This window comes from Dendrobates tinctorius, unplaced genomic scaffold (genome assembly GCF_039654945.1).
Source record: "Dendrobates tinctorius isolate UK_male_01 unplaced genomic scaffold, ASM3965494v1 ptg000081l, whole genome shotgun sequence".
NCBI classification, from domain to species: domain Eukaryota; kingdom Metazoa; phylum Chordata; class Amphibia; order Anura; family Dendrobatidae; genus Dendrobates; species Dendrobates tinctorius.
This window is the reverse complement of record NW_027361749.1, coordinates 7,092,258-7,109,163: the sequence shown is the minus strand read 5'-3', so window position 1 is coordinate 7,109,163 and position 16,906 is coordinate 7,092,258. Positions and strand designations below refer to the sequence as shown.

Below are 16,906 nucleotides of genomic sequence, written 5' to 3'. Positions count from 1 at the left end.
GCTACTGGCCGTGGCGAGTCCGTGCTCAGACTGATTTGTACGGATGTCTGAATGAGTTTTAGAGCTGAAACTGCTGTAGACTGATCTTAGCAGTGTACCAGTGTATACATAGATTATATATACGTCAAACACAATAAATGTTACATCTAAACGGAATTTTTATTCAAAAGTTGACAAACAAACATTAGATTGTTATGAAAAGGAAAAAAAGAAAAATACTGTTACCTACAAAATGTAATTTAATATTTGTCTATGGGTGAAGACAAGCAGAGATGACTGCAGGTTATGTATGGGCTTGCAGTTGTTCACTGACCACAGCAGTTGTGGAGAAGGAATAGGGAGTGAGGAGCACGGCAATGGTGTAGTGACGGTGACCGGCGTCATTAGCAGTAAATACCACCTAGGAAGGATGCAATAAATGTTCAATGTCAATGGAAAATACATGCGGGTCAATATAATGTCTGCTTAACATGACAGTGAGCGCAATACGATAAATATATTCTGTATACTCTTACTCGAGAGCTTTAGCACAATTCATTAAAAGAGATCGTAGTGGCATTATGTGTACTGAAACCAAATGTGAATACTGCTGAGCGCGGAGGAGCAGCAGCACCAGTTCAGGAGATGAGTATTGTTTTGTTTTATTTTCTTCAATTTTCTCCAGCTTCAAGGGCCTATCTAGTGAACTTTGCTGCTCATGGTGTGGTTTCTGATAATGAATAGAAGAAGAAAAAGTAGTTCCAGCTTCCATATAAACAAATAAAAAAATTATATCTAAAATTTACAAATTACTCTGTGATACGAAAGGACCTCCTAACTTCATTAGCAAATGGGAGAAAGGATTAAATATATAATTATCACCAGAGGAAACAAGATACAAGGAGCTAAATTCTAAGATTAGTTCTCATTGGTATAAAACCCCAGATACCCTCTCTAGGATTGACAAATCTTACTCTTCTTATTGTTGGAGATGCAATCTAATGCCAGGTACGCCTGCCCATATATAGTATGAATGTACAAAAATTATACCCTTCTGGAAAATGATATATAGTCACATAAAGAAGGTCTTTCAAACAATACCCCCTCTGACATCTAAACAGGTCCTCTTGAATGTCCGTCCTGGGCTCAAATGTGTAAGTGACTATATTGTGAGCTCTCACTTACTTAACGCAGCTAAAATCCTCATCGCTAGACATTGGAAGGATACTGATCCACCTTTCTTATCAAAATGGGTAAACGAGGCTAACGATATATATTCCCTTGAAAAAATTCGACTGGCTCACCGCAAACAAGACAATTTAAATGGAAGATGGCACCAATGGTTTATGTATCAAAACAATATTAAGATCTAACGGAAGGAATTTTAATGCAGTGTACTATTTATGCTTTATATGAATATATACTTTGTTTTCTACAACTGTGAGTCTAAAGATAGAGGCTTTCATCCAATGGGACCACCATCCCCACCCCTTCCATTCTTTCCCAACTTTACCTGAATCCATGTTTCTCCTTCCCACCTCTTTTCCCATTCCCTTCCTGAATCCCTTCATTAAGAAAATTTGAATGTTGATTATACTGACTTGTATTTTGATAACTCTGTAACAACATTCTTAAATGAAGAGTTTATGAAAAAAAAAAAATGTGAAACTCAGCCTTCATTAGAAAAAATTCTAACTGTAGCACTAGGGCTAGGACAAAGACCGCACTTGAGGCCAAAACGCGTTGCCTCTTTTCTCTGGTCTTTTTTGTCAATATGTATTAGGTTTTTCAGCCCTACTGATGTGCTATTTTTAGCAAGTTTTGTAATAAAGAATAAGTTTTACATTGTTACACGGGAACGGGAACTACTGTTTCTTGTATTCTTTGTCTTGCCACGTGAGGATCAGGACAGAGATGCATGCATCTGAACAAGCATGTTGGTGAGCTGATCTACGTACCCTGATTCATTGGGGGCACCTTGAAATTAAGGGTTTAAATGGTTTATGGCAGAAATAATTTATCTGCCTGGTCTAGCATAATGTGAGTAGAGTAAAGGGCCTGTCACACTAAGCGATATCGCTAGCAATATCGCTATAACGTCACTGGTTTTGTGACGTTATAGCGATATTGCTAGCAATATCGCTGTGTCTGATACTTACCTCTGACCACTCCCCCGCTGGTTATCGCTGATCGCGCGAGAACGTCCTGGACTGTTTCTCATCGTCAGCTTCCTGCTGGGTTTCCTGCTGTAGAGACGAGCAACGTGTGGACGCGGGCAGGAGGACATCAGGATCGCCTCGTCTGACAGGTAAGTAGCGTCCCCCGTCCCCTGCGATGTCGCTGGTGAGATCTGCCTGTGTGGCAGCTCACTAGCGACCACTTAGCGATGCACCAGCGATCCTGACCGCGTCATATCGCTGGTCGGGATCGCTGGTGCATCGCTAAGTGTGACAGTACCTTAAGACCATGGTGGAAACCAGGAATGTCAGTTATATAGCGCCATTGATTCCACAGCGCTTAACTGATGTTATCATCCCTGTCCTGGGATGACAGCTCACAATCTAGATTCCCTATCAGTATGTCTTTGGTGTGTGGGAAGAAACCAGAGTACCTGGAGGAAACCCACGCAAACACCGGGAGAAACTGTAAACTCCTTGCAGATGTTTTCCTTAATGGGATTTGAATCCAGGACCCCAGGGATGCAAGGCTGCAGTGCTCAATCACTAGGTGCTTCATTTAGATCTAAAATGTTAACGATCAACTTGTGAGATCATGGTCGATGGTTCCCCTTCAGATACATTATGTAGACTGAGGCTAGTTACACAGCTCCAAACAATGATGCCTCAAAATGCTTATTGGTTACAGTTCATATTTTTGGGCCTTGCTAGGTGATACTAAAGTAGTAACTTTTTGTCTGGACGGACATGGTGGATGGATCACCACTGTAACTCCCATTGAGCCTGAAAATGGGTTCTGAAAACCATAGTTGGAATGGAACACTGGACACACATTTTTCTTGCATATGGGACTGCTGGAGACAGCTGAGTACAGACATTTCAGGCATATTTTCAGAATCATTGGGGGTTCAAGAGGTGGGACTACAACTTTAGCACATATCCACAAGATATGCACCTCCTCTAGATTTCTATAATCTTATTCTTGGTCTTGGAGGTGGTTTAGGAACCACATATTGTATATAATAGACTTTTAGGCCCAGATTCATCAAGGAGCTTTTGTCAGTTTCCTGAACTAAAAGTCCTTGAAATGTTGCTATTTTTTAGCAACTTATTTACATTGTTAATTTACATTAATATTGTTATTATGTATTTTAAATACTTACATCTACATATTCATGGAACGGTGAAAGCCCAACCTTGCTCCAAAAACGCTTGGTTGCAAGTTCCAATTTATAAACTCCTTCAACAAAATTTTCTTCACTGACGAGATTATGGATTTCACCTTCTTCAGATGTTACTCTTATAACATAGACACAATTATATTGTTATTATGTTTCCAATATTGTTATCATGTTTTACCTAACAACACATAACTAGATGCTAAGTAATTCTAGCATTTTAAAAATCTAAAAAACTCAAAAACAAAATGTTTCTATGCATATACATTGGTTAATCACTTTAGCCCCACACTACAAGACACAGCAATTCACATTTCTTATTTTCAATTCAAGGAACATGGCGAACTAGAGAAGCGTATTCTAAATATATGAAGAGATTTACATATTTATCAATCTATAATCAGAGCAAAGTTATGATGGGTGCAGAATAGCAGGCCAAATGGTTCAAAACTGCTATCTCTTCATCCATCATAGCTTTGTCACAGTGTTATAAATGTAATAGGTGAGCAAATAGTAAATAGTATGTGAGGGAATATCTGACTTTACAAATATTGCCAAGTAAAATAGCAACCAGGTAGGGGGAGGCCAAGAGGGAGTGACGCAACCAGGTGGGGGGGAGTGACAAGGTTCCATCATGATGGGTCTCTGATGCCCTTTGCGTGCCCTAGTGTGATGACATCACCACGTCACTCCACCCACACTGGGACACTGTGCTGGGGGTCTTTCCAGGGTCCGTGCTTTTTTTTATGAGTCAGTACTTCAAAGAGGCTGTGGGGGGTGCTGTTGGGGCTTCATATCATGTAGGGTGCTGTGAGTGCATTGTACTATACTGGGGAGTTGTGGGAGCTTCGTAATGTACTTTTGCCTTATACTGTATAGGAGTACTGGTGGATGCATCAACTGTGTGAAACAGGGTCTGTGGTATCCTGAGTGGGTGGAATCCCGCAGCTGCAGAGACTGTAAACCATTTTGTTTTGTTCTTCCTGTTTTGCCCGAAGGGCCTTGTTTATGTTCACTTCACGTCAGGTTTATGCCACATGTATAATAAACCAGTGGAAGATTTAAAGAGACCGTATACCTCTGTCTACCTCCGCGTGCAGACAAGTGAGACGATCTACCACACAATGTATAACAAGAAAGCTTTATCGCACTGAGGTGAGGGGAATAATTATGATGGATGACAAGGTAGCAGACCAAGTACGACTGCTACCTCTGCACCCATTCATAGCTCTATCACAGTGTTATAAATTACACATGTTATGTGAGGACATCTAAGTCTTAAAATATTATCGACAACCTTAATAAAATCATCAGAACTGTAGCTACGAAATACGGGGTCTGAGAAGTAGCGACTTTGTGATGTCATCATGCTAGGACTCTGATGTTCTGTGCGTGCCCCAACGCGATGACTGTGCTGTTGGACTCTCCAGGATCTACCACGCATTATGCTGTGTGTAGGGGCTGTGAAGGCATCATACTGTGTGAGGGGGACTATTGGGGCTTCCTACTGTGTGCAGAATGCTGAGGGTGCATTGCACTGTATAGGGGAGCGTCATACTGTGTATAGAGTGCTGTGAGGGCATTATACTGTGTGAGGGTGCTGGTACCTACTTCAACTGTGTAGGGGTTGTGGAGGCATCGTATTATGTGTGGGGGCTGTGGAGGCCATCATACTGTGTAGGGGGCTTTAAGGGCCATCATTGTTTGTGAGGCATTGTGTGAAAATGTGATTTGTATTTTATTATTAATAATTTTTTGGTGTATTAAACACTTTTACTGTGGGGAAACTCAGGGGGCATTATAAGTATATGTTAGGGGGCTTAGAGGACATTATTATTGTTTGTTGGGAGACACAGATATCATTACTGTGTGTGGGAGCAACTCGGGGCCTTTTTCCTGTATGTGGGGGAACTCAGGGGACATTATTACTAAATGTACAGGAACTTCAGACCTTATTATAGTATGTTGGGGACTCAGGAGGCATTATTACTTTTGTTGAAGCACTCAGGGCACTATTGTTGTTATTACTATTACCTTGAAGGGCACTCACATATGTCATTTTTTTTTAGTGGGCAATGTTACCACTTATAGAGCGCTAGGTGGCATTTTACTATGTATGGGGCATGGTGGTGGGCATTATTATGCTGGACAGCAAGAATACCTTGGCCAACAGAAGCTCCAGTAATAGGAACAAATACAGCAGTAGACAGCTCAGCATTGGCATGTCAGCTGGATGGGGAGTTTGTGCAGGTTGGGAATAGCTGTAAATGTGAGAAGTCAAGTGTGTCTTTATTGTAAACTCTGCAGACGACTCTGGAAGAAGTCTTCATGGCCGTCTGGGCCAGATGGAAAAGACGGTAAAAGTGAACTACTCTATCAGAAAGAATGTCAGTTGTAAGCCACTATCTGCAACTGTACTGTAAGCTTTCAATATGCTCTGCAGTACTGCTATATACCACAACATGGTCACTATATGGTGGTAATATTGGTTTTGTTTTTTGTATAGTAATTTAAATTTGGTAGAAGCATGGTAATCTGCTGTGGGTCCCTTTGTCCTCTATGGCTAGAGTATGCCACCATAGTCATAGTCATAAACATGGTTACGTGGTTAGCTGCCCACTCAGATGTGTTTTGATCTCATCGGTGCGGATCCCCTAGCTACTCCTCTGAGAATAATTGTTGTCATCATTACATAAAAACAGTTGTGATGGCTGAACAGAATTTATAATAAATAAAGGATAGAAATAGTTTAGCTTTTGAGTATTAGTTGCTGTACTTATCTACCTTGTAGAAAGCAGATCCCAGCTGTTGTCCTCCTTCTGCCTGTGAACCTTGACGCTTAGTTTAGCAGCTGGAATTCCTCTTACAGCATCCAGAACTTTTATCATTAGTGCACACTTAGAATAGGTGTCATCTTGCGCACCACGCACCTTAAAATGAGAAGAAGAAGAGTAAACTTATGGCTACAAAAGGTCTATTAGAACTTAAAAAGAATCTGTCACTGGGATTTCAGGATTTTTCTACCCCATCTGTGAGAAGCCTGAAGGTAGAGTCCATGATTCCAGTGCTGGGCTTCTTGCTGCAGTTTTGCTAAAATCATAGATTTATTTCTTGCAAATCTAGCAGATCTCTGAATACTGACAGCTTTCTGTCTACACTGTACAGACCGAGAGAGCTGCAAGTCTGTGGTGGAATACAGAGCTCATGAGCATGGAGGACCACATGGCAACAGGCTTACTAGTCTTCTAGTGATAATCAATGCATGACACCCTGAAGGTAAAAACGGACACATGGACCGTACACTGATGACACACTGATTGTAAAATTGGACACATGGACTGTACATAGGGATGAGCGAGTATACTTGTTAGGATTCGATACTCGGCGAGTAATGCGGTACTCACGGTACTCGAATCCTGGCGAGTAAATTTCACTTCTCGCATCGCAATATTCGGCACAGCCTGCACAGTCCCCGCACATTCCTGCACAGCCCGGCACAGTCCCAGCACAGGTCCCGCACAGCCCAGCAGAGTCCCGCACAGCCCGGCACAGTCCCCGCACAGTCTCCGCACAGCCCAGCACAGTCCCCCACACCCCGACACAGTCCCAGCACAGACCCCGCACAGCCCAGCACAGTCCCGCACGCCCGACACAGTCCCGCACAGCCCGGCACAGTCCCCGCACAGCCCGGCACAGTCCCCGCACAGCCCAGCACAGTCCAGCACAGCCCAGCACAGTCCCGCACAGCCCAGCACAGTCCCGTACAGCCCGGCACAGTCGCCGCACAGCCCGGAACAGTCCCCGCACAGCCCAGCACAGCCCCGCACACACACACAGCCCATTACTCGCATATCCCATAGGCTTACCTTTGACTCGCTACTCGTTAAGAGTACCCGAGTATTAGGAGCTACTCGTGACGAGTATAGCGAGTCCGAGTATTTCACTACTCGCTCATCCCTAACTGTACACTGATAACACTCTGATGGTAAAATTGGACACATGGACTGTACACTGATGACATACTGATGGTAAAATCGGATACATGGACGGTACACTGATGACACACAGACGGTAAAAACAGACACATAGACCGTACACTGGCGATACTCTGATAGTAAAATTGGACACATGGACTGTACACTGATGACAAACTGATGGTAAAAACAGACACATAGACCGTACACTGATGACACATGGATGGTAAAAACGGATACATGGTCCGTACACTGATGACACACTGTAAAAATGGATATATGAACCGTGCATTGATGACACACTGATTGTAAGAACGGACACATAGACCATACATTGATGACACACTGATGGTAAAATTGGACACATAGACCATACCCTGATGACACACGGATGGTAAAATTGGACAAATGGACTGTACAGTGATGATATACTGATGGTAAATTCGGATACATGGACCATACACTAATGACACTCTGATGGTAAAATTGGACACATGGACTGTACACTGATGACTCTCTGATGGTAAAATTGGATACCTGGACCGTACAATGATGGTAAAATTGGATACCTGAACCTTAAAAGCACTGATAACACTCTGATGGTAAAATTGGACACATTGACCAAACACTGATGACATGCTGATAGTGATGAGAGAGTATACTCGTTGCTCGGGTTTTTCCGAGCATGCTTGGGTGTCCTCCAAGTATTTTGGCGTGCTCGGAGATTTCGTTTTTGTCTTCTTATCTGCATGATTTGCGACTGCTAGACAGGCTGAATACATGTGTGGAATGCCTGTTTGTTAGGGAATTCCCACATGTATTCAGCCTGTCTACAAGTCATTATTATCTCAGTAAATTAGAATAATTGACAAAAACACCTGCAAAGGCTTACTAAGAGCTTAGAAAGGTCCCTTAGTCTGTTTCAGTAGGCTGCACAATCATAGGGAAGACTGCTGACTTGACAGTTGTCCAGAAGGCAGTCACTGACACACTCCACAAGGAGGGTAAGCCACAAAAGGTCATTGCTAAAGAAGCTGGCTGTTCTCAGAGGGCTGTATTCAAGCATATTAATGGAAAGTTGGGTGGAAGGAAAAAGTGTGGTAGAAAAAGGTGCACAAGCACCTGGAATAACCGCAGTCTTGAAAGGATTGTTAAGAAAAGGCCATTCAAAAATTTTGGGGAGATTCACAAGGAGTGGACTGCTGCTGGAGTCATTGCTTCAAGAGCCACCACACACAGAGGTATCCAGGACAAGGGCTACAAGTGTCGCTTTACTTGTGTCAAGCCACTCATGACCAATAGACAATGCCAGAAGTATCTTACCTGGGCCAAGGAGAAAAAGAACTGGACTGTTGCTCAGTGGTCCAAGGTGTTGTTTTCAGATGAAAGTAAATTTTACATTTCATTTGGAAATTAAGGTCCCAGAGTCTGGAGGAAGAGTGGAGAGGCCACAATCCAAGCTGCTTGAGGTCTAGTGTGAAGTTTCCACAATCAGTGATGGTTTGGGGAGCCATGTCATCTGCTGGTGTAAGTCCACTGTATTTTATCAAGACAAATGTCAGCGCAGCCATCTACCAGGAAATGTTAGAGCACTTCATGCTTCCTTCTGCCGACAGGCTTATTGGAGATGGAAATTTCATTCTCCGGCAGTACTTGGCACCTGTCCACATTGCCAAAAGTACCAATACCTGGTGTAAAAACAACAGTATCACTGTGTTTGATTGGCCAGAAAACTCGCCTGACCCTACCCCCATAGAGAATCTGTGGGGTATTGTCAAGAGGAAGAAGAGAGACACCAGACCCAACAATGCAGATGAGCTGAAGGCTGCAATCAAAGCAACCTGGGCTTCCATAAGACCTCAGCAGTGCCACAGGCTGATTGCCTCCATGCCACACCGCATTGATGCAGTAATTGATGCAAAAGAAGTACCAACCAAGTATTGAGTGCATTTACTGAACATACATTTCAGTAGGACTACATTTCAGAGTTTAAAATAATTTTTCAAGCTGGTGTTATAAAGTATTCTAATTTACTGAGATAATGACTTTGGGTTTTCCTTGGCTGTAAACCATAATCATCAATATTAACAGAAATAAACACGTGAAATAGATCACTCTGCGTGTAATGACTCTATATAATATATGAGTTTCACTTTCTGTATTGAAGAACTGAAATAAATTAACTTTTTAATGATATTCTAATTTTTCAGAAGTACTTGTACATAGGTACAGTATGGACTCGCAGATTGGTTTCAATACTGTATTATCTGTACAGCTTGAATTTGTAATAGAGACTTGTGCACAAAACCTTAGGGAAACCTTACATTTCACAAAAATATCTTGCTTACATGTTAAGTAAATGACAGAACAATTACACCGGTCTCTATAACAGTGTCACATTGTACAGGGAGGGCAATCTACAGTATATGGATACACCTAAATAAAATGGGAATGGTTGGTGATATCAACTTCCTGTTTGTGGCACATTAGTATATGGGAGGGGAAAATTTTCAAGATGGGTGGTGACCATGGCAGCCATTTGAAGTCGGCCATTTTGGATCCAACTTTATTTTTTCCAATGGGAAGAGGGTCATGTGACACATCAAACTTATTGAGAATTTCACAAGAAAAACAATGGTGTGCTTGGTTTTAACGTAAATTTTATTCTTTCATGAGTTATTTACAAGTTTATGACCACTTATAAAATGTGTTCAAAGTGCTGCACATTGTGTTGGATTGTCAATGCAACCCTTTACTCCCACTCTTGACACAGTGATAGCAACACCACAGAAGAAATGCTAGCACAGGCTTCCAGTATCCGTTGTTTCAGATGCTGCACATCTCGTATCTTCACAGCATAGACAATTGCCTTCAGATGACCCCAAAGATAAAAGTCTAAGGGGGTCAGATCGGGAGATCTTGGTGGCCATTCAACTGGCCCACGACGACCAATCCACTTTATCACCAAACATTCCCATTTTATTTAGGTGTATCCATATAGGTGTATCCATATAGATGGCCCACCCTGTATATGAGATTATATACAAATACAATATTCTTTTTGCATACAATAAATATTAATTACACAGCTGTCAAAGGAGAATGGTAAGGCTATGTTCATACATTGCGTTTTTGCTGCTTTTTTCTGCAAATTAAATGTTGCTTTTTACAGTACCAGCAAAATCTATAAGATTTAAGAAATATCATGCACATGCTTTTTTTTCCTAACTGAATTGGAAAACTGCAGCATGTCACTTTCAGCATTTTTTTCACCCATAGCAAGCAATGAGTAAGTGCAAAAAAAAGCAGCAAAAAATGTTGCCATCAGTTTTTGCTTTGTTTTTAGTGAAAAAAAGCAGGTTCAGCAGGACGCGAAACCCATTTATTTGTGTGTTTTTCTCAAGTTTACCAAAATGAATGTGTTGGTGTCCTCATATTAATATCATGGTAAAGTAAGCCTGAGCTAGTCAATATCCATAGAGTGTGTAAAACTAAACATTGCCTGTCCAATGTGTGAACTTGAACAATACCTGACTAAAACTCAATGGTCCTGACCAATGTGAGAAAGTAAAGTGTCCGACCTCCAAACTGCTCTGCCAATGTGTTAGTTAAACTATTCCAAACCAATTCAACTCCCTCCAACCTGTTGTTACGTTTGTAATTGTGTATTTTTTCATGAACTCATATGAACTTTTTGTTCAGAATAGTCATTTTTTCAGACATTAAAATCTTTGTCCACTAAACAATTTGATCTAATTGACCATTTTTCCCCCAAAATGTTTTATGGTGTCACGTAGGTCTTGCTTTGGTGGCCTAACATCTTGTATTGTTCATGCTTGTATTGTGAAGGCATAGTGGAACTTTCGGATCCTGAAAAACGCAGCAAGAAAAGCAGCAAAACCTGCATTTTGTCTGCAGGTTTTTCTTTATTGCCTAAAGATCAGGTTTTGGCTGCAGAAAAAAAAGCAGCAAGAAAACATAGCCATGAACGCATAAAAAACATTTTGTGTTAAATGTGTCTTATTCATCCCAAAGAATTATAGAGTAAGAATATTAAATGGCGGAGAAAACAATAGAATACGGAGAACAAGATAAATAGATGTCCACTCTATAGCAATGCACTACAGAATACTGCACTCCTGCGTTTTAAACGAATGAGTCGCTATCAAGTCCTAATATTCATATATTAATATGTACCAAACACACGGGATTCAGCTTTAGGCTTCATTCCCATGGACGTATTTGTACCTATTATTAACTTTCCATATTCTGAATATAACATCCAGACCGCCGTGACTTTTTTTTACTCCATTTTAGGGCACATGGTGCTCATGTGTTGCATTCAAAATACAGAGAGTTAAACGAAGATAACCATATACCAGTCTACTGTAGAAGTATACGGCACTCCCTGGTTCCAACCCATTGGCAGACCAGCAAGAAACTTGGCACTCAAATTGCAGTGAATGAAACAATTTATTTTAGGGGCAATCCAAATAGTTGTCAACGTTTCGGTCCTAAAACTGGACCTTTATCAGAAGTGTACAAAATGCATGAAGAAAAAAGGAAAATAATAAGTGATAGCAATGTACATACATCTTTACGTAGCATTCAACACTGTCATCTGAAATAACAAGTGATTATATATCCGTTTATGTGACGCTTTTTCTTCATTTTGAAAAACAGTATTTTTCTGTATAGTTTTCATATCAAGAACAGGATTTCTGACATTAAATTGTTTCATTCATTTCAATTTGAGGGCCGAGTTTCATGCTTGCATATGCCAGTCTAGTTCTGACTATTCATAAGGTAAAGTGAGTGTCAGGAGAACCTTCTGTTTTTTTGTATATCTGGAGACTTTTTGCAAATATGATATTTTCTGTAGCAAACACTGTTAAATCTTTCTCAATGTTCTCTGATATTATAGAACTTAAAGTTCCAAAATTGCTATAGATTTATGGTCCTCAACATATAAGTCCGGACATATATACTGAAGCTACAGAAGCAAGGATTAGGGGAAACTATATGCAGATGGGTAAGGAATTAGCTAAATGACAGGAAACAAAGAGACGTCATAAATGGTATGTTCTGTAAATGGGATATAGTCAGCAGTGGGGACCACAGAGACCTGTGCTAGGACTGATTCTTTTTACCCTCTTTATTAATGACCTTGTGGATGGGATTGAGAGTGAAGTGTCAGTCATTGCTGACGACATCAAAATCTGACCTTGACAGTACAGATCTCTGAATGGGCAAACACTTGGCAAATGAGGATTAATGTAAATAAATGTAAAGTAATGCACCTAGGGCGGAGTAATCCTATTGCTGCATATACATTAAATGGGAGAATACTCGGGACTACAGAACAGGAGAAGGACTTGGTATTCTGGTTACAAGTAAGCTTAGCAGCACTACTCAATGTCAAGCAGCAGCCGCAAAAGCAAGCAAACAAGATTTTAGGGTGTATAAAAAGAGAGAGAAAATCCTGCAATCTCCACATATTGTGAGCTCTTCATGAATCATTGGTGAGGCAACATCTAGAATATGGGATCCAATTTTGTGCTCCAAATTTTATAAAGGATAGTCAGCAGAAATTAGAGTCAGTTCAACTAAATTACAAGGGATGGAAGGCCTCTCATATGACGAAAGGTTGGAAACATTGGGCTTCTTTAGCTTAGAAAAAAGACACCTTAGAGGGGATCTCATTTACATGTATAAATATATGTGATCAATACAAAGGACATGACAGGACATGACTTATTCCTTCCAAGGACCATGCTAAGGACCAGGAGGCACTCATTATGGGTGAAAGAAAGGCGATTTCAGCAGCTAAATAGGAAAGGGTTCTTTACAGTTAGTGCAGTCAGATGGTGGAATGCCGACCACAAGAGGTAGTAATGGCAGACACTATAACAGCTGGACGATTTTGTCAATACACATAACATTGCGGGTCATAGTTAATTTAGTGACAAAATGCATAATTGGTGGAGAAAGGTTGAACTTGATGGACCTAGGTCTTTTCTCCACCTATATACTTATGTAACTATGTAACATACATATGTGATTCACTTACCCATTTGACTGTATCACAAAAAATGAGAACAGCAGTCAATATAGCAAGGACTTTAAAACAAGTCATCTTCTCAGATATCAACGTAAACCAGGATGGGGACTGTGTGGTGAAAGCCAGAATAGCCTATATACAAGCTAACCTGCTGATTCAGATATTGACTTAGTAAACAAGAGGAAAATAAGTAACCCGCACAAGGCTCATGTTTGAAGAGATGTAAAGATATATGAGGAAACTTTTTTGCACTGTGTTACCAATCCAGTTCTTAATTATAGACTCTGTTTCTGATTGTAAGATTCCAGAACTAATAAACAATTCTAGTCATATCAAGGAAATAAAATGGGACTGACGTCTGGTAGTTAAAGGGTTTGTCTATTTTTGCAAATCTAATTTCATAAAACCTATTTAACCAAAATATGAGAATAAGAAATAGGGGACCCCCTTTGTTAACTTAAAGTTCACAGAGTGGAGAATGGTTACAAAGAGCATCCTCTATAATACAAGTTGTCATGTCCTGTATTACACAGCCCCGTGTAATGCTTACCATCACCTGTGGGGGCAGTGCAGGGAAATTGTATTCTGCCAGGTTTTCGTGGAGATTATGGCTGATCACTGGTGGTCTTAGCAAGAATAGACTTTGTGATCTGCTTATTTTCAAAGGACACTCCTAACAAGAATAAATATGCCAAAGCCGAGAACCCCCTAATATAAATGCTCTATCCTGATAATAGGGCAGTTTCTCTTCTATCACTTGTAGTACAAGGGTCTTATTGCTCTAGGACAGTATTTCCATTCCCATTTTGCTGTTGTCTATGAAGAAGAACATTTTTCTGCTTTGCATTACCCAAATCAGGATGAGAAAACTTGTCTTCGGTGCATTAAGACTCGTGCGTGTACTTTTTCCCTCATGCACCCTAATAACGGTCCATTCAGTTTTTCCTTTTAATAGGTGGTGACAACCTGCACGAGACTGTCATCTCAAGTTCTGCACTGTAGCTTGTGAAAGTCGACTGTCCCAAAACGTCACTATACCTTTGGATGCATGTTAATAACTTTAGCGTCTCTGTTAACTCTTGAGCTCAAAAAAGACATGAGCTGAAATGATCATCGTCCTAGGAATGCACCATGCTTATTACACTCCTGTCTTCTAAGACATCTTATTATTGCTTCTAAAATGGACACTATTAAATATATAAAAACACATTTAAATACTTCACGTGCGCACCAGCTTATTTATGATAATCTACCCCTCTGTGCCAGAAGGAAAAGGAGGAGCACTTCCAGAGGCCTATGGAATGACGTCCAATGGGCTACCTGTGTACATTGCATGTTTCCGACACTAAAACCAAAGAAATAAGCCGGAACGCATGTTGGTAAAAGTGCAATATGTATGTGTACATTAGTATTGTGGCCACTGAACAGACAAAGAATAGAATAGAAACAAAATAAGTAAATACCCTGCAATAAATAAATAGTAATAGTATGGGTAAATAGCGTAGGGTACTTATAATAGTTCACACTATTTTGATCCAAAGAGCGTAAAACCATCCCACCGCTTTTAGGATGGACCCTAACTCTTGTAGTTCACCTCGCTATATGTCAGCAAACATCAAATAGTTGGGGGACAGAGCAGGATCCAGACCAGAATGTTTTGCACCTGCCCATAGAAAGCTATATAGACAAGATGCCAAGCCCAAAAAGGGGGAAACTGGCCAAAACAGACTCTGAGGCGTGAGGTCTCAGTGTCCTGTGGTGGGACTTGTGTGTACAGTCCAGCACTATGGAGATTGATTAGCATTCACCATAAAGTACCTAAATTAGCAGCCTGCCATTCTCATCCCTTTTACATCACAGATGAGAGCTTTTTTACACTGTGAATCTGTGAGAAATGTAGTTATGCAGCCTGCAACATCATCCAGCATGACAGGTCTTTTGGTGGGTCAGTTATGGTTTGAAGAGTCAAATCCTTGAAGGAACACACAAACCTCCATGTGATAGTCAATGAAATCCAGATTGCTGCGACATACTGGGGTAAACCCTCGGAGCCATTGTTAGAGCGTACACTAGTGTAGTATGCCTTTTGCCCCTCCTGATGCAAGAGAACGGCCATTCACATATGGCCAGTATGCTGGCAGTTCTTGTTTGCTGAAAGAATGAATCCGTTGACTGGCCTTTACATTCCCCAGACCTGAATCCATTTGAGAAAGTCTGGGACATTATATATCCATGCATCCAACACCACAAAGTAGTCCCACAGACTGACCTGGAACTCATTGATGCCCTCATCCAGGTCTAGGAGGACACTATCCATAGTCTTATTTTTAGCATGCCCATACATTGTTGATAGTGAATTCAGGCACGTAGGAGCCACACACAGTACTGAGTCACATTATGAGTTGCACTGAACAGTTTCCAACAAATAGGAACCACCTGTGATCTCAGATTTTACTTTAGTTATTGGTGTGACTTGGAAACCAGCCTTCAGTTGGTTGATGATTTTGGCTCCCATTGACTATTGAATTGAGCAAAAAGATTCTTAGTATCATTGTCCAGTGGCCATGTCTGTAGTCCTGGGCTGCCGTACAAGAGCATGGTGAGTCTGCTACTTCTTGCAACATCCATGGTGTCTCTTTTGAGAGGTAGCACTCGTCTTCAGCTCCCCATCACATTACATGAACGTGTGGGTCCTGGCTGGGTATGTGAACTCATGCTGTGAGAGCCTTACACCCATGCAAGCTGTATGTAGCCAGAGTTGTGAGCTTGCCAGAATCCGATGTTTCACAGTTTCCAAAATAAATTCTTTAGTGAACGGCAACTTGATCAGGGTTATATTATCCAAGCAGGCTTCGACTGGCCTGTAAGGTGGCCAGAGTGGTAGTTGTGGCAACCCTGGCGCCCCACAGATGAAATGCAAAGTCCTTTCTGCTGCACATGCAGCGTGCACACTTACTGTTCCTGTCAGAGTTCCTTCCAGTTCTGGCACTCCGGCTCCATGTTTCCAAGTTTCACATAACACCGCAGAGTCACAGTCTTTTTCAAACACTTCAACTTTACTTATCAAAAGGGCACTCATCATCTTGACAGCACAATTCACACAGAGCCACGTATTCTGCACTTACCCTGCCTTTCGGGCAGACTCAACACTTTCTGTACTCTTTCTCTCATTCCTCCTGGCAATCCCTGCTGTCTCCTTGGACAATTCGTGTCCCTTCCAAGCCACTGAGGTCACCAGCTCGCTGTCAGCCCCTCGTCCGGTTCCAATTGGGAAAGGTGCCGGGAATGCCATCTCCGCTGTTCCCACCCTGGTCTTAGACCCCGGATTCTTCCTAAGGATGATCCCGTTGAGCTGGTGCCAGGCTGCACTATTCCCCGCCTGGGACCCCTTACTGCCATAACAGCTTTATCCCCACGGCCTTCCATTCACTTCATCTGATACTCACTCCTCACCCTGGGCAAGACTGCCCAGGCTCTGCTGCCTAATCAGGAAGTGTCCTGACTATATCTCCCCACTCTGTGCTGCTCTGTGGCCCC

The 16,906-nt window shown here is 41.5% G+C and overlaps 1 protein-coding gene across 1 annotated transcript; it reads right to left on the bottom strand.

Annotated features, from left to right (window-relative positions):
• Positions 1 to 226: 226 nt before the first annotated feature.
• On the bottom strand, positions 227 to 16,661 carry TTR (transthyretin). The gene is made up of 6 exons (XM_073583822.1): positions 16,495 to 16,661; positions 16,326 to 16,428; positions 13,379 to 13,501; positions 6,119 to 6,264; positions 3,320 to 3,455; positions 227 to 400 (listed from the first exon to the last, which is right to left on the bottom strand). Exons 1-6 carry the CDS (start codon positions 16,659 to 16,661, stop codon positions 284 to 286), a joined length of 792 nt encoding a protein of 263 aa, XP_073439923.1. The 3' UTR covers positions 227 to 283.
• Between the last annotated feature and the right edge of the window lie 245 nt (positions 16,662 to 16,906).

Excerpts from the sequence above, each read along its gene's own strand:
- TTR (XM_073583822.1), bottom strand. The coding sequence starts at position 16,661 with ATGGCATTCCCGGCACCTTTCCCAATTGGAACCGGACGAGGGGCTGAC. Across the intron at positions 6,265-13,378 it reads TTTGTGATACAGTCAAATGG|GTGCGTGGTGCGCAAGATGA; the intron begins GTAAGTGAATCA and ends TCTCATTTTAAG. Across the intron at positions 3,456-6,118 it reads TGGGATCTGCTTTCTACAAG|AGTAACATCTGAAGAAGGTG; the intron begins GTAGATAAGTAC and ends CTATGTTATAAG.